We start from the raw sequence: 23,290 nt of genomic DNA, 5'->3' as shown, positions 1-23,290 counted from the left end.
GATGCCTCAGAACATGTCCTACCAACCGATCCCTTCTTCTCGTCAAGTTGTGCCACAAACTCCTCTTCTCCCCAATTCTATTCAATACCTCCTCATTAGTTATGTGATCTACCCATCTAATCTTCAACATTCTTCTGCAGCACCACATTTCGAAAGCTTCTATTCTCTTCCTGTCCAAACTATTTATCGTCCATGTTTCACTTCCATACATGGCTACACTCCATACGAATACTTTCAGAAGGTCCAAGCTAAGTGCCTGATGTCTGTGATCTGCGTCTTTCAATGGCTACTTACCGTTGTCATTACCTATTGGCAAACGGCGGAAGCGAAGTTGTACACTTTGTATTATTATTAACAAAATAATAAGCATTATCATTAATTAAATAAAGAGTATGCAAAAAGATCTGTACATGTAAAACACTTGAAGCTCCTAATTTGATCAGGTTAAATAAATAAAAATAAAAGGAATAAGAACTATCAGTAGAGTTAGAGTTTGCATTTAATGGAATATATCTGAACAACTTTTGTGTAGCTGATTCTGTAGACAAACTTTGCTTGTGTTATTGTACTGTTTGCCTCCAGCACCTATATACTTCTACAGAAAATAGAAAAACGTAATGAAGCAAGAGCAAAACGCTAAAAAACCAATTGTAATAAGATTATACAATGGTTTAATCAACATTCAAAAAATATAAATTAACAGCCAAGTCTGAGAACCAATTGATGAGTTTTTGTATTTAGTGCAATTGAATGCAGTTGGCCTGACAAAAAGAACAGCAACATAAAAATGGCCAGCTGTACTTTTAGTAAAGTAATTAGAGTATTGAAAACAGATTACCCAACACGCGTGAAACAAAGTTTATGATTGTGTATTACCAACTTTGATTTGTGGCAATGAGATATGGACTTTTAATGCAAAAATGATTCAAAAACTGAAAGCTGGTCAATCAGCAATGGAGAGATGCATATTGGGAATTACTAGCAGCAGTAGGAAAACAAACCAACATACCAGGGAATAGACTGCAATGAAAACGAAATGGAAGTGATCAGGACTTGTAGCCACTAGCAGAAAGTTGTCTTGATGTTGACACTTGTTTTATGGGCATATGGCCATCATCCAAGGAATAATTATTTGCCTAATGATTCATATTCCAATGTTGGAGACATCATCAGAGGCTTAACAACTCAAAAAGCAACTAATCTCAACCAACTTCAGAAAACTGAAATGTTTATTATGTACCCATGCAACAGTCGGTTCATGACTTCATCAGACTGCTGTCTAAGATCACGAAGTCACGCCGATATATGTTCTGGAGCTTGTATTGGGGAAGAGTCAGTACTATTTGTTTTATTTAGAACTAAGGCCCACAACTTGTCGAATTTCAATCCTCCTCTTCCTCCTCCTCCTCCTATGTTGAAGTTGTTTTTGTGATTCTAAATTTCTATGTCCTCTCTCTGTGCACCCTAGCATAGCAATGTATAACAATAACTGAAATTTCTGGAGGGAGTAATATATAAATTAAGGGAAAAGCAATGACTCACCTATAGCAGATCAATATGTGGAGCAGAGAAACATATAACAGAAAACAGCATTCACATGAGCTTTCGAGCACCAACTCTTTATCTATTAACAGCACACACACTGACACACACGAAGCCACACACACACACACACACACACACACACACACACACACACACATTCTAATACACACTCTCATAGTTGCCGGCCACATTCTAAGGTATAAGAAAGTACTGAGACAAAGATCTAATAAATGACCTGTAGATGGAATTACGAAATGAGCAGTAGCAACATGGATGCATATAGCTCAAGATTGTAACACATGAAAAAGTGTAGCAGTGAATGTCTAATGGTGACTGATAATGATATTCTACTCAATGGTACTATGAACAACACATCAAAAGAAAATTTAAAAGAAATGCTAAGCTGGTAGAGCATGCAATAGCAGGAAAAATTCTCCACAACACAACAGGATTTACTGCATATTTAAAAAGATAATATTTGGTTATTACTCAGGAAGAGTGACATCTTTATGACTGCAGGTGTCACACAAAATAGCATCTGTATACAGATTGATGTCTCCACAGCACTGCCAGCAACTTAAATGAATATCAAAATTTATTTACAAGTGATAAATAACAAATGGTTTTAAGAGAACAGCATTCCAAAATCTTAACTGAAAACTCCAGTATTGCATCACACTCACCTCCTTAGGTCTATGAAAACCACTCTCTTCCTCTTCTTCCTCTCCTTCGCCTTCTTGCTCATCATGAAAGGAGTCGGTGTAAAATAATTTATTTTTTGTTAATACAAAGAAGTGTTTATTCCATTCCTTGTCCACAGGGTCTTCAAGATACAAGATGCCATTTTTAACTGTGTTTCTGAGATCCACGTCCCTTGCTGTAAATGAAAACACAAGTAGCTCAAAAACTTAAAAAAACTGAAAGATAAGAAAAAATCTGTCATAGTAGTACTATCAACATCCCTAACTATGGCTTACAGTACCTCAGTTCAACTAATCATTAACCTGTCCACTTACACCCTTTTGCTGCTGTAAAGCAACGACAGTTTCGAGGAAAACACTACAGTAAGACCCACAGTCTTATTGGTGGGGGTGCTATAACTGTACCATTAGCTAGCTGATTTGTCTACTTTTTGCATCTCAACACACTCACATTATCTCCTTGATTTACATAGTGGTATAAATGCCTTGTATGGGGACTACACTCATGTTTTTAATAGTCAAGAAACATTGTTTTTAAATTAGCATCTAAATTGTGTTTCCATCACATAAATGAGTGAAATGTATAAATTGTTTGTATCTGTAAATCACGGAAGAAGTACAGGTAACAACTTGCCATACAACTGAGGTGTTGAGTGGTTGATAGATATGTATACAAGACTGAAAATGTTGCCTTATAAGTGTGTGGTCCATGAACAATGGCGATTTGCGCAGGTGGAAACAAGGATGGGGACTTAATTTTTACCAGTTCCAACATGCATAGACATGATTTGTGCTTGATGAAAATGTGTAGCCCACAAATTGCTTGCTTGTTTGGTATTTGTTGCTCACCACCACCACCATCCATGGCATTTTGCAATCCAATGGAATAAAATTTCACTAAGTAGCTCACTACAATTGCATACAATGCTTGCATTGCACACAACACTCACAGCAGAGTGCTCAGAACACTTCTCAACACTCAGTGGCTGTCAGGAAATACATGATGTAGGTGAGCAGCATAAACCTAAACTCAAAGGCCATCTTTTGTGACTCCAACTATAGTTTGCTTTGAGGAAGGATATAGTCAGAAAGCCTAGCACTGTGTTTAGTTTGCTTCTGTGCCTACCTACTGCTGAACACCACGGCTATAAGAGTTATTACCTTTACTCTTTCCATTATTTATGTTACACCCAGGACTTTTCATTGTCATACTTGCATATTGTGTCTTTTGTTTATTAAAGGTTCTTCAAAAAAGAAAGTGGCAATTTGCTACCAATGGTTGTAATCTGATGCCATTTCTCGTCAGGTAAAAACACTTGGTACTGCCCAGTATTCATGTATCCACTGAAGACAGCATTGGAAGAATCATACAGGAGACCCAAAGTTAGGGAAAATCAATTCTCTAGACATACAATTTAAAGACAGAAGCTGAACAGGAAGTGCTCTATTTAATGAGAAGATGATGCAATAAAATTGTTATTAAGAACAGAGTAAGGGAATAACTGACCACTTCAAATTGTGTTCTCATGTCATTGATCTAAAACAGCACAAAAATTTTCTTGAAGAAGGTTGATGATGCATACAGTTTGTTAAATTCTGCCATCTACAATATTATTCTGGGTCTCTAAGATCCAAGGAACATACTTCTTCCATCCCTGTTTGAGAACATTAACATCTGTCATATCAATTTCTTCTTCACAATTTCTACATACTGTGAATGATCTTCTGGCTCGATGGTGGCAGTGTATTTCGTCAACAGTTTGATTACGCAATGATAAGTTGCTGCTACCTTTCATGAGGCAGTTCACCAGCATCAACCAAGAGTACTGATATGGGAATAGTCCTGTAAGGTCCTATGGTTGGACTAATGTCTCCCAACAGACAACTCTGGAAAAAATGGTGAAGTTTTGGAAGATAGGGGGAAAGATATCTTGTCAAAGGTTCAGACTATGAAGATGCCATTAATAAAATACAATCAAATACCTAAAAAGTAAGTTTCCCAAACAGTTAAAAGACTGCAAGTCAATCTCCGCAAAAGGTGAGTGCAGATGTATGTGGGATTTGGGATTAGGCTATTGTACAAAGCAGTGAGCACTTCCAATAATTTCCAGTACCGTAATGATAGTGGCAGAAAATAGCATCTCTCATTCCATTTCTGACAGCTAAGAGTTAAGGCCAATGCAAAGACCAAAAAGGATCATCATCATCATCATCATCATCATCATTTACGGCCAGAGCTGCATGTCATGAGATAATGTGCTAAAAGTGTCTAATTTTGGAAAATATGAGACATACTGGCAGAATTGTGAAGGCAGATCAATAGTCATTCTTTGACAGATGTCATAACATTGCCTGCAAATGACAGGGTCTGTACTCCAGTAGCAGCCTAATAAAATAATCTAATGTTCTAGGAAGATTGACAACGGTGCATAGGCTACTGCAGAGTTAAAGACTCATTCTGAAAATAGCTCAAAGGCTATGGTTAAGCTAGCTTTTCATGATTTCTTTCCCCAAGGAGTGCTAATGTAACAAGGTATGCACATGAACTCCTGTGAACTTTTAAAAATACAAAATGAGGAGTGTGAAGTTTTAAAAATACAAAAGAGGAGCCAGTAGAATTAAAGTTGTGCAGATGGGTCACCTGTCATGGTTGGCTACCTCAGTTATTTAGAGCATTGCCTGTGAAATGCAAGTGTCTGCACTGAGTTCCAGTCCAGTACAAAGTTTTAATTTTTCAAGTAGTTTCACAATAGCGCACTCACTACCATAGGGTGGGAGAACACTTCTGGAGATTATATGTGTTGTTCATGCATGTAATTCTTCAAAGATGGTCAAAATACTGGCAAAAACAAGGATAGTAAGTACCTATAAGCCTTGTCAATCGCAGCCCAGTGGAGTAAGTGCATCTGTGCATGATGGAGAACAATTGTTTTGCAGTTATGAAACTCAGCAGCTGTTTCCTATTGATATCCTGTATTTGTTGCAGGAAATTATCACAAAATGCTCATTGTACCAGAAATTTTGTGGGAGTCAAAAAATGCTGATACTCAGTGGCGCCAGCATTAAAATTTATGCCATGATGAAATGGAGAAAAAGTTTATTGGAAAGGATCTACATTTGTAAGGGTAGACATACTGATCATTTTATGCTGGAGACCAGAAGCTGATACCAGGACTCATCATGGATCTGTATGCACAGGCAGCAGTGCTGGTGCATAATGTATGCATGATGAACCAGGACAAATGGGGACCTGCTTATTAACGCATACTCTAAATGGAATGGTAAACATTAATAATTATCATGAAATATTCAGAACTTGTAAACAAAGGTTCTCCACAAATCTGCAGATTAAGATACTGACATTACAATACTGTTTGTCTTTGTTGCCGTCAATAATTTTTATGCCATTAAATATATATTAAATTTATTACGTGCTATTGACAGCATCATTCAAATGGCAAATGCGTCTTTGCGTGCTTTCTTGTATCACATTTATTTTTATGCTATTTTGCCAGTCAATCAATCAATCAATCAATCAATCAATCAATCCAACCGTCTGTCTGTTCCTGCTCCCCCCTCCCCTTTCAGAACCTATTGCAATAAATATTCCCATATAAGAATGTCATCTTTCTGAATATGGCCATAGAGAAACTTACAGGCTGAATAACAACACTGAAACATCTTTCCAGGTGACCCAAAATCAAGTTGATGTAATGCACTGTCAGAGCCATGTCCACAGTAATGGATTCAATTGTATGTAATATGATACTTTATAAACATGTATTACTTGACGAAGCCAACCACAGACTCTGCCATATTGCGAACTAACTTAGCCATAGGATATAATAGGATCCCATTCAAAGTAATGTGCACTGTTACCTCAACGCGTAGGCAAGGACAGTGATTACAGAAAATGCCTTCACAGGCAGCCATGACAACATTAAATTTATTGAAAATGAAAAGGAGAAAGGACTAACAATGCTAATGGAGAAGATGAAACAATGCACAAACAAAATACTAAAATTCAGTATGTCAATGGTGAGTAGATAACAATGGGAGGCACAATTCAGAGCAGGGTGTTAGTCAAGCACATACCCCAAAGGAGAACAAAAAAACCAATCTATAAATATTTCTTTGTCAATGAGGATAAAAGTTTTATTACACAGCAAGTTCAGCAACATTATGACCTGTTGCATGGAACTGGATGTCAAGGGTAACAAGGAAACTCTAGAAAAACAGTCATGTCTGTGGGATTTGTTTCTACAGGGTGACAGTAAAAAGTGAGTCATCATGTACAACAAAATGACATAGTTCAGAAAAGCTTATTCTACAACAATTTTATGAAAAACTGATGTATCAGAATTGCAGTGGGCAGTGACTTATTAAGATAAAATGTAGATCCATACACTTTACACTGGGAAACAATATGTCACAGTTATAGTGTGCAAGGAGCAAAGCCAAACAAAATTTGCTGGTCATTATTTAGTTGTGCTATCCAGAACATTATCATATAACTGGACACATCGTTGCTGCTGTACTCTACTCGTAAGAATACTGGAGTGTACACTTATAGTGCCTCCCCTCCCTGTTCCTCAGGAATAGAAACGATGATGCTGCCATCCCGGTCAGGTCTTCCATTTGCTTTCCCAAAGTAATAAGTGGGTCTAACAATTAAGTTAGCCTTGCTGATATGGAAGAAAAACTATGCATTTGAAGTAGGCAGGTCTTTGGAAGAGACTCTGTGTGATGGCAGTAAGGCTAAGGAAACTACAACATCGAAGCACAAGGGGAGAGAGAATCACAATCTCAAACAAACAGCCCAGGGGTAACAGGATAGCAGAACAGTATCTCTCAAGAGGTAGTGGGAGACTCAGTTACTGTCTTCATCTTGGAGAAAAGGTAGTGGTCAGTTTGTTTTCACAGATCAGGACCTCTGACTTTTTAGGTTTTACCGGTACAACAGATGAATGGTATATTCTCAGATGTCCAGATGAATAGACATTTTCATTTTGCATGTAATATTTGGGCAAGTGTGAAAGTCATCTTCACCAGGTGAAAAAGTGTGTCTTTGGTGATTACACAGTCAAGGCAGTGAGCATATAATACTATTGCTCGAGGCACCTGCTGATGATGATTGACCCTGTTATCAAATATTGTCCACAAAAATGATCATTAACCAAAATAGACCACTGAAAACATATAGCGTAATTTTTTTCTGATGGAGAAGCAAACCTTGAATGTTCAAGTGCCGTTTTACCACCCCACATGCCTGTCACACATTCTGTATTCTGTCTCGTAGATATTTGGTGAACTATCTTCACATTATATTTCATCTCTGAAATATCCCAATTTTGAACAATAGAAAATTCAGGATGGAAGGTAACAATATTATGAGAAGGAAAGTCATTCCACCACCACAATCAGTCTCTTATTTATTTATTTTATTTTATATTTTTTATTTATTTCCATCCTTTTCCACTACTTCCCCCCTCCCACCTCCCCCTGCCCGCCGCCCAACCTGATGCACTTCATGGTCTGCCATCCCCACCATACTATCCCTCCCCTTCACCGCCCTAGTCGCCTCCTTTCCCCCAGCCAGTCGCCGCTCCCATCATGCACTGGTGCTGCTGCTCACAGTGTGGTTTCAGTTGCCTGAGACTGCAGTCACGTGTGTGAGCTGCATTTGCACGTGTGTGTGTGTGTGTGTGTGTGTGTGCGTGCGTGCGTGCGTGCGTGCGTGCGTGCGTGCGCACATTTGTGTGTGTATTGTTGACAAAGGCCATTGGCCAAAAGTGTTAAGTGTGAAAATCTTTTTTGTTGTGCCTATCTGTGACTTAGCATCTCCGCTATACGATGAGTAGAAACTTTCCTTCTCATTATATTGTTATATCCCAATTTTGTAAAATTGAAATGACTTATGTTTGAAGACTATTGTGGTGTTCAAAACAAGGAAAAAATTACTGAAATAGAGACCATCCCCTATTTCTAATGCAGGTTTCCATTACTCTCCTGCACCATTCCAAGCAAATGTATGGATGGTTTCTGAAATAACATTGCAGGAACTGAGCAATGGAAACTCCAGGTAGGAATATCAACAACATTAGATACGAATAAATTGCTACCCACTGTAAATATGACCCGTTGTGTTTCAGACAGGCACAACAAAAAAAATGTCGAAGTTGTTTATGAATAACAGAAATATGTTTCATATAAGTTCGACAATGTAGTGAAGTGATGTTATTTTAGATTTTTGTTTAGGAAATTGCATTTTCTTGTGCTATACGATAAATCAATCTTGTTTTCTTTATTTTTACTGCAACATCCCTCTGTTTCTTATTCCAAATCAACAGTTTTTGAATAAAACGTGAATTAAACTGACTGGTTCAATTTTGCTATAAATACTGTTGTGTTTTTAAGTAAGAAACAGGAGGATGATAACTATGTAGAACAAAAATGTTCCGTACGTTACGAGGCCCTTTATACGTATATCTTCATTCAATGTCTATTTGTTTTATTGCTTCCGATATTTAGAGGATTCGTTATGTGTTAATGTCCGACACGTATGTAATACACCTAATGTAAAGGAAAGGGTGGGGATGCAGCCTTAACTGACCAAAGCTACTAGACAAACTACCATAATCTATGGCTACTTATGATAGTGTACAGTAGCCTATGGTAGTTTTACAACTCTACCCATATGATCTTATTTTTTGTTAATAAATGACAGAGTTATACTACCTTCCATTTCAGTTCCCGCATCATTCATGAGTATCTGGAAACTAATTTTGGTGCCAGTGACAGCCCTTATATGTGATCAGAATTGGATTTTGTGATAGATCTTTCAATAATATTCAGCTGTTGTAGTTAGTGAGGGCTTCAAGCATAACCCTCTTGACAGCCAAATGTGTTTCATTCAGTATCTCTCTATCTGTGATCCTGTGTGTTGTTTTAAACTTATTAAGCAGATATCACTGTTTCTTTAGAAGTTCTTTACAATTATTGAATACCATGGGAGGTACCTCCCATAATGAACTATTCTATTAGGTTCATGTTTATGTAGTGTATGGCCAATTGTTCTTTTAAATTTGAGCCACAGTTCTTCTATATGCTCCTGCCCAGAGAATAATTGCTTCGGGTTCCTTTGAGGCGTGACATGACTGGCTCTTTACATAACTCAATAAATATATAAACCTTCCAACTTGCTTTAGCTGATCTGTGTAATTAATCCTACTCACTGTAGCTGATCTTTGTAAACAATAATCTTTATTGCTGCAACTGCCTCATAGTCACTGATACCAGTTGCAATGTGGAGACCCTCAGAGAGATCAAGTCTCTTCGTTGCCATTAGGACTTATATATTTCCTTCATAAGTGGAGTCCCTACGTATCTATTCTAGATATCTTTCAGAGAAGGCACTTAGTAATGGTTCACAGAATGTCTTTTCATCCCTACCACTTACAAAACTATAAATCAACCCAACTGATTGTTGGACAATACAAGTTTCCTCCACTGATGACAGTATGGTTAGGTAACATTGATACTAGCAACTGAGGTTCTCTATAATTTTTTCAGTTAGCTCTGGGGCTGAGCCTGGTGGTAGATAGAAAGATCCAATTATAAGTTCGTACCCACCCTTGATGCCGAGTCTTGGCCCAAACAGCTCACATGCAGCTTTCATATCTATCAAAGTGGATTTGAGTTTATCTATTGAGATAAATACACTGCCTCCACTTCCCACTTGCCTCTCCTTTCAATATACTCTTACACCTACCCCAAAAATCTCACTGCTATTAATTCTGGGTTTTAGCTAGCCTTCTGCACTAGGTATTACATAAGATCCCACTGCTTTTAAGAATGGCTGCAAACTCTACCACATTGTTGTTAATTCTTCAGCAGCTGATCACTAGCACTGAAATTATTTCATGTGTGGGGGCCATTTCTTTGAGTCTTACCCTAATATTTCGGACCCTCCTACAGCTAACACTATCTGGTTTGGACGCAGAGTCACAGGAGAGAATGAGGATGGACGGGGGGACGGGGGGGGGGGGGGGGGGGGCATCTTGTGTGCACACCACATGAAGCCAGCCACCTGGGTGGCAGTGTCTGATGTGTAGTGCATACCGGATCCGTTTAGTGGAGCCCTACAATTCTCAACCCTTTAGCACAACTCCAGGAAGTCACAGAATCTTCGAAGTCTCTGGTTCAAGGCTTCTACTCAGCTCAGAACCAGAGGGCCTTGATCAGTTCTGGAGACAATATTGTGGACTGTGAAGTTTGTTGAAACTCCATGCACAAGGCTGGTCTTCTCAAACTTCTCTGCCAGTCATGGAATGACCCAAGAACAACCTTGGAACCCAGACAACAGGTATCATTTGTTCCAATGTGCACCACAATAAGCAGTTGGTTGCACCCTGTTCCCTCAATGGCTGCTAGAATAGGCTCTTCAACATGATGAGTGAGGCTCCCAGGCATACTCACTGACAGCATCTGATGTCCTTTCCTGTCCCTTGCTGCCATTTCCCTAAGGGGTAGCATCATTTGTCATAGGTTTGAACTGCCAAAACTCTGTCAGCAAGGCTGGTCTTCTCCTCAGCCCTCTCTGCCAGTTGCTGGAATGATCCAAGTAGGATCTCTCAGAAAACACACATTAGTTGCTCCAATGTGTGCTACGATCTGCAGTTGGTTGCATTCTGATCTGTCAATGGCTACTGGAACTGCCTCTCCAACATGTTGAATGAGGCTGCCAGGCAAATACATAGAATGCAGAAGGTGATACTTCCGTCCCGTGCTGCATTTTCCTTTAGGGGTGCCATTATTCAAGATACGTATGAATTGCCAATGATTAACTTATCCCCTATCCTTTTGCATTTGCCTCCCTTCAACATGGAATACAGCAGGTTACTCAACACGTGAAGTGTGTGTAACCGCTTCATGTTCTGTTTCAGTTTCAGTGGAAGACACTACCTTGAATTTCTTGGTTAGTGGTATGAGTGTAATACACTGAGCTCTTCCTGGTCCATGGACACCTGCACAGGGCCTCTGGACCTGCCATACACACACCACTCACAATGAATCACATGCGCAGTTACAGGTCCTGTATTCCTCCAGAGAAGGCAGTACCTATCGGAGGGGGACAGTGTGTGAACTACGTTTGATATCTCTGGCCCACGTCTCTCAACATTTTGCCCAACAGGCCCATTCCAAGCAGCTTCTAATCACTTTACAGCAGTCAGCGCAATTACTAACTGCATACAAGGAGTAACTAACTGATCCTGTACCTGGGAAGAGGTTCATCTACACACACATTCAGAAAGATACACTATGATGCATGGCAAAGGGTACCTTGTGCCACCACTAGTCATTTTCTTTTCTGTTCCACTCGCAAATACAGCAAGGGAGAAATGACTGTCTATGTGCCACCATATGAGCCCTAATTTCTCTTACCTCAGCTTCACTATCCTTATGTGAAAACTGCACTGGCCACAGTAGAATTATCTGAGTCAACTTCAATGCTGGTTCTGAAAATTTTTTGACATGCAAGACATGTGTACACGTTAGCATTCGAATGAGCACTGAGTACCAGTCTAGCGGCCGCTGCTCGGCTGGCCGCTTAGGTAGGTGGCGCAGCTGCTGCATGGCTGGCAGACAGCGCCGCATGTAGAGGACGCGCGTAATTGCGCGGCGGCGCTTTGAATGATCGGCGAGTCACAACACTTTTCCCTCCTTTGAAATTGTTGCACTGGTCTTGATGGAGGTGTCCTGGAGATGGCTAACGTCCATAGGCGTTGTTTGAATCGCCGTAAAGTCTCGAGGAGAAGGCTTCCCGTACGGGCGGAAGTGTCCCCGATGATAACGGGTCGAGATGACAGGAGACATAGGGGTCGAATCTGCTGGGGCCCCATGCACCAATCTGCCCATTGCGGCAAGTCCAGTTGATATGACAGGAGACATGGGCGATGTGTCGGCGTCCGTTGGAGGTGGAGGCGAGTAGATTTGCTCTGACAGAGGATGGTCATCCAGTTCCTGCATGGGCACGTCTCCTGGTGGCGTCCGTTCTTGTGCTGGCACCATGATGATGGTGAGAGGGCTGCGTTGTGAGTATTGAGAGATGCCAAGATCCCGAGCGTCAGGTAGAGCCAAAGGTGGTGTAGCAGCATTCGGAACAAGCGTTGCTGGCACACGAGGCCGAAGCTGGTCCGAATTACGCACTGCAACACCCATGTCCGTCTGGATTTCATACAGGCATCTGCCATGGTGTCTTAAGATGTGGTCCGGGCGCCATTTTGGCCGCCTGCCATATCTCCGTACCCAGACGAGGTCGTCGGCAGTGAACCGGCCAAGTGAAGGCACCCGCGGCCGTGAGGTGGGAGGCCGCAGAAGATGAAGTAGCTTGCGGGGCTGTCAGCCATGTAAGAGCTCAACCGGGCTGTGATCGCCCATGGGGGTGAAACGGTAAGATGCCAGAAACTGGAGAAGCGCATCATCAGCAGCAGAAATAGTCAGAAGTTTCTGCATCTGAGCCTTAAATGTGCAGACCAGTCGTTCAGCCTCACCGTTGGATTGTGGATGGAACGGCAGGGCCGTTACATGCATAACGCCGTGAGGAGCACAACAATCCGCAAATTTGAAAGAGGCAAATTGCGGACCATTATCAGTAACAAGAGTAGAGGGGAGGACTTCCAAAGAAGAAATGCAGGCGAGAGCACTGGTGGTTGCCATGGTGGTAGGCGACGTGCAACAGACAATGAAAGGAAAGTTAGAGTAGGCATCAATTACGAGGAGCCAATAAGTACCTAAAAAGGGTCCTGCAAAGTCAGCATGAATGCGCTCCCAGGGCTTCTCAGGCGAAGGCCACAGTGACAAAGATGACTTCGGGGCAGCGACCCGTGACGCACAAGGGCCGCAGGCAGTGATCATGTGCGCTATTTCAGAGTCGATGCCAGGCCAGTACACATGACGGTGCGCCAGAGATTTTGAGCGAGACACACCGCAGTGCCCTTGGTGAAGGAGGCGCAAGACCGAAGCACGCAAAGACACAGGTACCACAACACGCGGCGAAGCATTGTCAGTGGAGAGGAGGATAACACCATCCCTAGCCGTGAGGCGGTAGCGCAAAGCGTAGTAGTTCCGCAACGGATCCGAAGTCTTAGCAGACGGGCGATCTGGCCAACCCTTCTGAATACAGCGTAAAACCCGGGAGAGGGTAGGGTCAGAACCCGTAGCAGCCGCCAGCCTGTCCCCAGTGATGGGGAACCCGTCCACAACCCGCTGCTCGGCAACATCCAGGTGGAAACACAAAAGTTCGTCCCTATCGAATGCCTGATCAGGACCCATGGGAAGGCGAGACAAAGCATCAGCATTTGCATGTTGAGCCGTTGGCCGGAAATGAATCTCATAATTGAAACGAGGCAAGTAAAGAGCCCAACACTGGAGGCGGTGTGCAGCCTTGTCGGGAAGTGACGTCGATGGATGAAACAAGGAAACAAGTGGTTTGTGATCCGTAACAAGATGAAATTTTGAGCCATAGAGAAAAACACCAAACTTATGAAGAGCATAAATAATGGCCAAAGCTTCTTTCTCAATTTGAGAATACTTTTGTTGGGCATCCGTGAGCGTTTTGGAGGCATAAGCAATGGGTTGTTCCGAACCGTCAGAAAAACGGTGCGCAAGGACTGCACTGACCCCATATTGAGAGGCGTCTGTGGCAAGAACAAGATGTTGGCCAGGTCGATAAGTAGCCAGGCACGGGGCCTGTTTCAGCATAGTCTTCAATTTCTGGAAAGCCGCTTCGCACGACGCGGACCAGTGAAAAGGCACGTTTTTATGCAACAGGTGATGCAACGGCTGAGCCACCGAAGCCGCAGACTGTAAAAACTTGTGATTTTCCTCATGAAGGCCTGCAGTTCCTTAACAGATGTAGGGCGAGGAAGGGCATCGATCGCAGCGACAGTTTGTTGAAGCGGACGAATACCATCCCGAGAGAGTTGAAACCCCAAGTACGTGATAGATGCCTGAAAAAATTGTGATTTCTGAAGATTACACTTAAGACCGGCAGTCTGTAAGACATGAAAAAGTGTGTGGAGATTTTGAAGATGTTCTTCAGCAGTGGAGCCAGTGACAACAATGTCATCCATGTAATTGATACACCCAGGGACAGGGAGCAATAACTGTTCCAAGAATCGCTGAAAGAGAGCAGGAGCGCTAGCAACCCCGAATGGCAAGCGTTGGTATTGATAGAGGCCGAAAGGCGTGTTAAGGACCAGAAACTGCCGGGAAGAAGCATCGAGAGGAAGTTGATGATAAGCTTCTGACAGGTCAATTTTAGAAAAATACTTGCCTCCAGCACCATTTGGCTTAGCAACGACAACAGGAGAGGACCACTCAGTGGAAGTGACAGGAAGCAAGACCCCTAAAGTAATGAGACGATCCAACTCCCGTTTTCCCCGATTACGAAGGGCCACAGGAATGGGCAGAGCCCAAAAAAACTTAGGCCGAGCAGTGGGTTTGAGCGTGATATGAGCTTCAAAGTCGTTTGCACGGCCTAACCCAGGAAAAAAAAGGGACAAAAATGTCGTTGACAAGGAATCCAGTTGAGCATAAGGAATAGCATCAGAGACAATATTGACAGAGTCATCTATGGAGAACCCAAAAAAGCGAAAGGCATCGAAACCAAAAAGATTTTCTGCGTTGCTCTGGTCGACCACAAATATGGGAACAGTGCGAACGATGGATTTGTAAGATACCTTAGCATTAAACTGTCCCAAGAGAGAAATCTTCTGTTTATTGTACGTCCGTAATTGCCGAGTGACAGGGGACAAGAGTGGAGAACCCAGCTGAAGATACGTCAGAGAATTAATTATAGTGGCAGCAGAAGTATCCACTTGCATGCGAACATCTCGACCAAGGATTTGGACAGTGAGGAATAACTTCCCTGAAAGGGAAGAAGTGCAATTGACAGACAACACAGAATCAGAATCAGCGTCATGTTAATGAACATCATGTATGCGCTTGGATTTGCAAACTGAAGACACATGACCTTTCTTTTTGCAATTGTGACACACAGCCCAACGTTGGGGACAATCCTCGCGTGAATGTTTCGTAAAACACCGTGGACATGAAGGAAGTTTCCGGGGGTTTTGCTGCAGTTTCTTAGCAGGTTGTTTACGGCTAGGCCGAGGCTGCGCGTGGGAGCGCACGGCAGCCACGTCGGCCGGCGGGGACGCGCCGCACGCTTTGTCAACAGCGCACAGAGGTTGTATTTCCCCGACATCACCCCACGCCTCGATCTGCGCCCCAGAGGCGTGAGAAATTTCAAAAGACTGCGCAATGGAGAGAACTTCATCTAGAGTCAGATTCGCCAACTGAAGGGCACGTTGCCGAACTTCTTTGTCGAGCGCCGACCGGATAATAGCATCCCGTACCGTGGAATCGGCATAGGATTCTTTGTGAACGTCAGTAACAAATTGACACTTTCGACTGAGGCCGTGAAGTTCAGCAGCCCAAGCGCGATAGGATTGATTTGGTTGTTTTTGACAACGATAAAAGGTAACACGAGAGGCTACCACATGCGTTTGCTTTTGAAAATAGACAGACAGAAGTGAGCACATTTCAGCAAAGCACAAAGAGGCAGGATCCTTCAAAGGAGCCAATTGCAACAACAACCGATACATTTGACGTGAAATCCAGGAAAGGAACAGAGACTTACATGGTTGTTCGTCCGTGACATGAAATGCCAAGAAGTGCTGTCGAAGATGTTTTTCATCATCAGACCAGTCTTCCGCCGTCTCGTCGTAAGGAGGAAAAGGAGGTATAGCCAACGACGAGAAACGCCCCGCATTTGATGCCGTGACGAAATCGCGAATCACCGCTGTTAGAAGCGTTTGCTGTTCAAGGAGATTTTGCAATAGTTGCTCGACAGTAGCCATGGAACCCTGTGGGTCAACGGTGAAAAGGAAAAATCCACTACCTCGTCGCCAATTGTTATAACGTCAAGTTTAACACATATTTCAGAATGACACAACACATATAAGTCACAGAGTAAGTTGACAAGCAAGACATGTGTACACATTAGCATTCGAATGAGCACTGAGTCCCAGTCTAGCGGCCGCTGCTCGGCTGGCCGCTTAGGTGGCGCAGCTCCTGCATGGCTGGCAGACAGCGCCGCATGTAGAGGACGCGCGTAATTGCGCGGCGGCGTTTTGAATGATCGGCGAGTCACAACAGTACCAAATCTAGCAGTCTGGCTATGAATTGATTTAATGTATTCCTCTAATCCAACCTGTTGGGGATGTCAACCACTTGAGCAGTACTGAAGAATGGGTCACTTCGGTGTTGTGAATGTCATCTCCTTTATAGTTGAGCTACATCTTCCTACAATTCCCCTAATAAACTGAAGTCGATGATTCACCCTAACTGCTACCGCCCTTACATTTTCATTTGATTTCATATTGCTTTTCAAAATTACTCCTAGACACTTCATCAATGTGACTATGTCAAACAACACACTGCTAATGCTGTATTCGATCATCACATAATTGTTTCTCCTATTTATCTGCATTAATTTTCATTTTTCTACATTTAGAGCAAGCCGCCATTCATCACTCCAACTAGGAATCTTATCCAAGTTCTCTTGTATCCTCCTACAGTACAAACAGGGGCACCTTCCCATACACTACAGTGTCTTCAGCACACGGTTGCTGATTACTGCTCATCCTCTCTTTCAGGTCATTTATGTATACAGATAACAGGAGTGGCCTTATCACACTTCACTGAAACACTCCTGATAATAACCTCATCTCTGATGAACACTTGCCATGAAAGAGAACATACTGGGTCCTATTATTTAAGAACTCTTCAAGCCACATACATATCTGGGAACTTATTCCATATGCTTGTAGTTTCATTAAGAGTCTGCAGTGGGACACTGTGTCAAACACTTTTCGTAAATCTAGGAATATGGAATAATCTGCCTGTAGCTGTTCATTCGCGGTTTGCAGGATATCATGTGAGAAAAGGATGAGTTAAGTCTCACACAAGCAATGCTTTCTAAATCTGTGCCAATCAGTGGATAGAAGCTTTTCCATCTCAAGGAAATTTATTACATTCAGACTCCAAATATGCTCAAGAATTCTAAAGCAAAATAATGATAAGTATATTGGTCTGTAATTTTATGTGTCTGTTCTTTTTCCCTTCTTATATACAGGAGTCACCTGTGCTTCATTCCAGTCACTTGGAACTTTGCGCTGGGCAAGAGATTTGTGATAAATGCAAGCTAAGTAATGCCAAATGGGTGCTCCACTTGGATCTGGCTGCTTCCAGACAGGCTGAATTTGTTACTGGTGCAAAGTTTATCTGAACAAAATATAATTAATTTTAAATTGCCCTTGACAATATTATTTTAATTTCATTTAATTTGCATGTTCCCTTGAAGATGTGCAGCTACAATGCCCAAACAAGTGTTTTATGTAAATAAGGAAAGACAAACTTGGAATAACACTTACAGACTCTTCTAAGTTGATTTTGTTTCTCAAGCATTTCTCAAGGTTATGATCACTAATAAATTCATGCAACATGTTGAAAACAGTGTCAATACAAGGAGAGGGGAAAAAATTGCCAATGTTAACTTGTGTTGGGATGGGAAACTAAATAAACACAACAGTTATAATAAGTGCAAAAAAATACTGCAACACAGGCATCGAATTCGTAGGAGCTAAATTTCTTCATGAGCAAAAAACTTTAAATACTGACTTAGATGGAATAGATTAATGAGCTTGCCATCAAAATTTACAGAATACACGACAGTACAGAATGCGTTACGCACAACACTCCTAAGCATCCAAAAATTCTCAAAGATATACCATTCTTCAAGTAAGTACACAATTAAAATAAGCAATGATTAATTCTGAATAATGATTAAGATGCCAAAAGCTTCTAAAAAACACAAATTAAGTTTACAATGGATGATATAGTATGAATTTTCTGTGGCACTCGCAAATGTTCAAAGAGGCACAATAAATTATTACACACAATCCTTGATAATCCATGAATGATTGCTTAAGAATGGCACAAACAGTAAAATATTAGAATCCAGAATTTCTAGTCTGATCTATCTGACACACACACTGTCTCACGCAAAGGAAAATCCAGAAGTCCACTTATTTATGTAAGTAAACATGGGAGACATACAGATTTTTTATTTAGATGAATTTGTGACACCTTCTACACTAGTGAGCCCCAGATGAATACTGCACTTTCCATTTAGTACAGTCAAAATAGCAAAAAAGTCATGTGTCAAACTAGCATGTCTTACAACTGGGATGGCCAACAATGTTTTTGCCACACTTTCACACTGTCAGTCTGCTTAGTCCCACTCCTTAGTGTTCTTGTCCATGACAAGAATCTCCACTGGCTGAGTGGTCTTGTCCACAGAGCTGGCCAAGACACAGAAAGGTTACTCACATTGACCATACCAATGAGAGCATCCTCATTGTACTATATTATCTGAATGAAAAGAAACTGCACGAGCATAAGAGGAAGTGGGTGCAGTTCCTCTTGCAAGACCACTTAAAATTTGGTGGATTTCATTAACCTTTTTTTGAACAGTAGAGCTATATGACAAGCACATGCATCATTTTAGGTTCTCAAAGTTACTGTTATTGTTGTGGTCTTCAGTCCTGAGACTGGTTTGATGCAGCTCTCCATGCTACTCTATCTTGTACAAGCTTCTTCATCTCCCAGTACCTACTGCAGCCTACATCCTTCTGAATCTGCTTAGTGTATTTATCTCTTGGTCTCCCTCTATGATTTTTACCCTCCACACTGCCCTCCAATACTAAATTGGCGATCCGTCGATGTCTCATAATATGTCCTACCAACCGATCACTTCTTCTAGTTAAGTTGTGCCACACGCTCCTCTTCTCCCCAACTTTATTCAATACCTCCTATTTGGTTATGTGGTCTACCCATCTAATCTTCAGCATTCTTCTGTAGCACCACATTTCGAAAGCTTCTATTCTCTTCTTGTTTAAGCTATTTATCGTTCATGTTTCACTTCCATACATGGCTACACTCCATACAAATACTTTCAGAAATGACTTATTGACGTTTAAATCTATACTCTATGTTAACAAATTTCTCTTCTTCAGAAACGCTTTCCTTGTCATTGCCAGTCTACATTTTATATCCTCTCTACTTCAATCATCATCAGTTATTTTGCTCCCCAAATAACAAAACTGTTGTGACAGTGCCACGAGATTTAAAAGTGCCGCTACGTCAGTACGCAAACATGGCGATAGAGGCGCTCCGCAGCTCGGCTGAGCGCGGGAGCGCCACCTGGCTATGAACGGCGCCGGCCGCATGTCACGGCACGGCAGTTGAGTGACAGCTACGGAGTTGGTAGCATGAAACCCACTATTGTTTCTACGTTTGTGTATCCACGCAGTTTATTAGTACATTAAAGGTTATAACACTTTTTGGCGACGAGGTCGGATATTTTTTTTCCAGCGTTGGAGTGTTGCGCGTTCGTGTCTGGGCAGACATGGAACAGCTTATGCAAGCGCTCATTGAACAACAAACACAGCTGACAGCTGCTATTCAGGCGTTGTCGACGTCGCTTACTCATCGTCTGTCGTCCTCTTCTCCGCCTCCGTTCCCTCCTTACGACGAGGCCGCTGAGGACTGGGAGGATTATGAGAAGCGTTTGCGGCAACACTTCTTGGCTTTCGGCGTTGTCGATGCCCCGATGTGTAAGTCGTTATTTCTATCTTGGATTTCCCCACGGATCTATCAGCTGCTATCTCAGTTAGCCCCTCTGCGGGAACCTGCCTCTCTGTCCTTCCAAGAAATGTGTGACTTATTGTCTAACTATTACCGAAAAAACACCCACGTCGTTGCCGCCCGTGTGGCGTTCTACCGGTGTCGTAAACAGCCCCATCAATCTTACCGGGCTTGGGCGGCGGAACTACATGGTCTGAGTAGGAAATGTCAGTTTGTCACGGACACTCATCATGAGTCTTATGCTGATTCAATGGTTAGGGATGCTATTCTATGTCTTGCTCCTGATAAAGAAGTTCGGCAACATGCCCTACAACTGCCAAACCCGTCGTTGTCGGAAGTTCTAAGCATCGCCCAATCCCTTGAAGTGTCTCACGCTGCTGGCGCGCAAATAGACGCGTGGTGTGATGTGGGCGCTGTACAGTCAACTTTCGACACGGACAATTTGCCTGTTTCCCAGGAGGACGATGATGTGGCGGCGGTTCACTCGCGTAAACAACGTCGCGTTGGGCCGCAACGCTCGCAGCGAAAACAGCAACCACAGAAACAGGTTCGTTCCGCCCTTCCTTCTTGTCCACGTTGTTTCGTACAGCATGACAGGGCCGCGTGCCCAAAACGTTGGGCCACGTGTAATTCATGTAGGAAAAAAGGCCACATTGCTTCTGTGTGTCAGTCCCCTCACGTTCCTGTCGCCGATGACGAGGCATCGGACATGGATGTTAACTGTGTGCTTTCTCAAACAAATAAGTTGTTTGTTACTGTTCGTGTTCTGGATAAAGACATTCGCATGCAAGTGGACACTGGCTCTGCAGTAACTCTCATTAATTCTCGCACGTATTTGGAGTTGGGCTCCCCTCCCTTGTCTCCAGTTACGCGAAATCTGAGAACTTATAATACACAGAAAATTCCTATCGTTGGCCAGTTTGATGCTTCCACTGCTTACAAGTCTGTTGTTCGGCCCCTCACGTTTTATGTGGTGGATCATGCGGGCACTGAAAATCTGTTCGGTTATGAGGCTTTCCAGTTGTTTGGGTTCTCCATTGATGATGATGTGCACCTCATACCTGAGGATATTCCGTATCAACAGCTGGATGGACTGTGTTCTGAATTCTCGTCCGTGTTCTCTGCTGGTCTGGGTCGTGCCAAGGATTTTGAAGCCCACATTACTCTTAAACCTACAGCTCGCCCTAAGTTTTTCCGGGCACGCCCTATTCCGATGGCGCTGCGTGCACCTGTCAAGGCTGAGATAGACAGGTTAACAGCTTCAGGGATTCTCCTTCCTGTTACCTCCAGCGAATGGGCATCGCCCATCGTGGTGGTTTCTAAACCCAACGGGAGTCTGCGATTGTGTGGCGATTTTAAAGCCACTGTCAACGCTCAGAGCCTCATTGACACTTATCCTCTTCCCCGTCCTGAGGAGTTATTTACCAAGCTCGCTGGGGGCCAGTTCTTTTCCAAACTTGACTTATCGGAGGCGTACCATCAGTTGCCGTTGGATGCGTCTTCCAAGGAATTTCTTGTCATCAACACTCCTTGTGGGTTGTATCAGTACCAGCGGTTACCATTTGGTGTCGCTAGCGCGCCGGCCATTTTTCAGCGGTTTTTGGAACAGCTCACAGCTTCCGTTCCTGGCTGCATCAACTACCTGGATGACATTGTTGTCACGGGGGCCTCCACTGAGGAGCACCTTCGCAATTTGCGTTCATTATTTCGGGTTCTGCATTCGGCTGGGTTGAAGTGCAATCTGGACAAGTCACAGTTCTTCCAACCCTCCATTGTGTATCTTGGTTTCCACCTGTCCCGTGAAGGTATATGTCCTCTACGTCAGCACGTTGCGGCCATCACCGCTCTCCCCCGGCCGTCTACGGTCAAAGAACTTCAGGCGTTTCTAGGCAAGATTGCTTATTATCACAAATTCATTCCATCCGCGGCGGCGGTGGCTCATCCTCTGCATCAGCTGTTAAGCAAAAACGTTCCTTTCTGTTGGTCCGACGAGTGTGAGCAGGCTTTTGTTAGCCTGAAGGCTCATTTGCAGTCGGCGCCTTGTCTTGCCACCTTCCGTCCGGGTCAGCACTTGGTTCTGGCGACTGACGCGTCACAGTATGGCCTAGGGGCTGTTCTCGCCCGTCGGTATGAGGATGGGTCGGAACGACCCATCGCCTATGCTTCAAAGACCCTCAACGATGCCCAACGGCGTTACTCTCAAATCGAAAAGGAGGCGCTCGCTATCATTTATGCGTTAAAAAAGTTCAGCGTTTTTTTGTATGGTTCTAAGTTTCACCTCATCACCGACCACAAGCCGCTGGTCTCTCTGTTCAGCCCTTCGGCGTCGCTTCCGGATAAGGCGGCTCACCGCCTGCAACGTTGGGCCTTATACTTGTCTCGTTTTCACTATGAGATTCACTATCGCCCCACGGCCCAGCACGCCAACGCTGACGCATTGTCGCGTTTGCCGATGGGCCCCGACCCGGTTTTCGATCGAGATGAGCTGCTCTGTTTCCACATTGATGAGGAAGAACGTCGTGCGGTTGAGGGTTTTCCGCTTACAGGTTCGCAGGTCGCGTCGGCTACTGTGCGGGACCCGGTCCTGCGTCGGGTGATCGGTTTTGTTCAACAGGGTTGGCCGGACAGGACCAAGGGCCGGGCGTCGGATCCCCTTCGCAACTACCATGCCTTGCGCCTTCGTCTGTCTGTTCGTGAGGGTGTTGTTCTTTTGGCCACGGATGGCGCATCTCCACGGGTCGTGGTGCCAGCTTCTCTTCGCAAAGATGTTCTCAAACTATTGCATGAGGGCCATTGGGGGATCTCTCGGACTAAGTCCCTGGCCTGCCGGCATGTTTATTGGTCCGGTATCGATTCGGACATCTCCCATATGGTCGCTGCGTGTGGTCAGTGTGCTCAACAACTGGCTGCACCCCGTGCAATGCCTCCGTGGCCTGATCCGGCGCAGCCATGGGAACGGGTGCACGCTGACTTTGCCGGCCCCTTCCTCGGCGCTTATTGGCTCCTGTAGATTGACGCCTTCTCGAAGTTTCCGTTTGTGGTTCGATGTCCGTCGCCCACCACTGCGGCGACGACGCTGGCTTTGTCCAAAATTTTTGCGCTAGAAGGTCTTCCCTCCACGATCGTCACGGACAACGGCCCTCAGTTCTCTTCGCAGGCCTTCCGTGATTTTTGTACTGGACAAGGGATTCATCATGTTACAGCACCGCCTTTCCATCCCCAATCGAATGGGGAGGTCGAGCGCCTTGTCCGCACTTTCAAAAGCCAGA

At 43.5% G+C, this 23,290-nt stretch overlaps 1 protein-coding gene across 1 annotated transcript in view; it reads right to left on the bottom strand.

Annotated features, from left to right (window-relative positions):
- LOC126188939 (1-phosphatidylinositol 4,5-bisphosphate phosphodiesterase gamma-1-like) overlaps window positions 1-23,290 on the bottom strand; it is a 240,376-nt gene that overhangs the window by 136,935 nt on the left and 80,151 nt on the right. Inside the window, 1 exon segment of the mRNA XM_049930682.1 lies at window positions 2,229-2,422. Coding sequence (XP_049786639.1) covers window positions 2,229-2,422 — 194 coding nt within the window.

The sequence above is a fragment of the Schistocerca cancellata genome, chromosome 5 (assembly GCF_023864275.1).
Source record: "Schistocerca cancellata isolate TAMUIC-IGC-003103 chromosome 5, iqSchCanc2.1, whole genome shotgun sequence".
In the NCBI taxonomy this organism is placed as follows: Eukaryota; Metazoa; Arthropoda; class Insecta; order Orthoptera; family Acrididae; genus Schistocerca; species Schistocerca cancellata.
The sequence above is the reverse complement of the archived record's forward strand: the minus strand, read 5'-3'. Positions and strand labels throughout refer to the sequence as shown.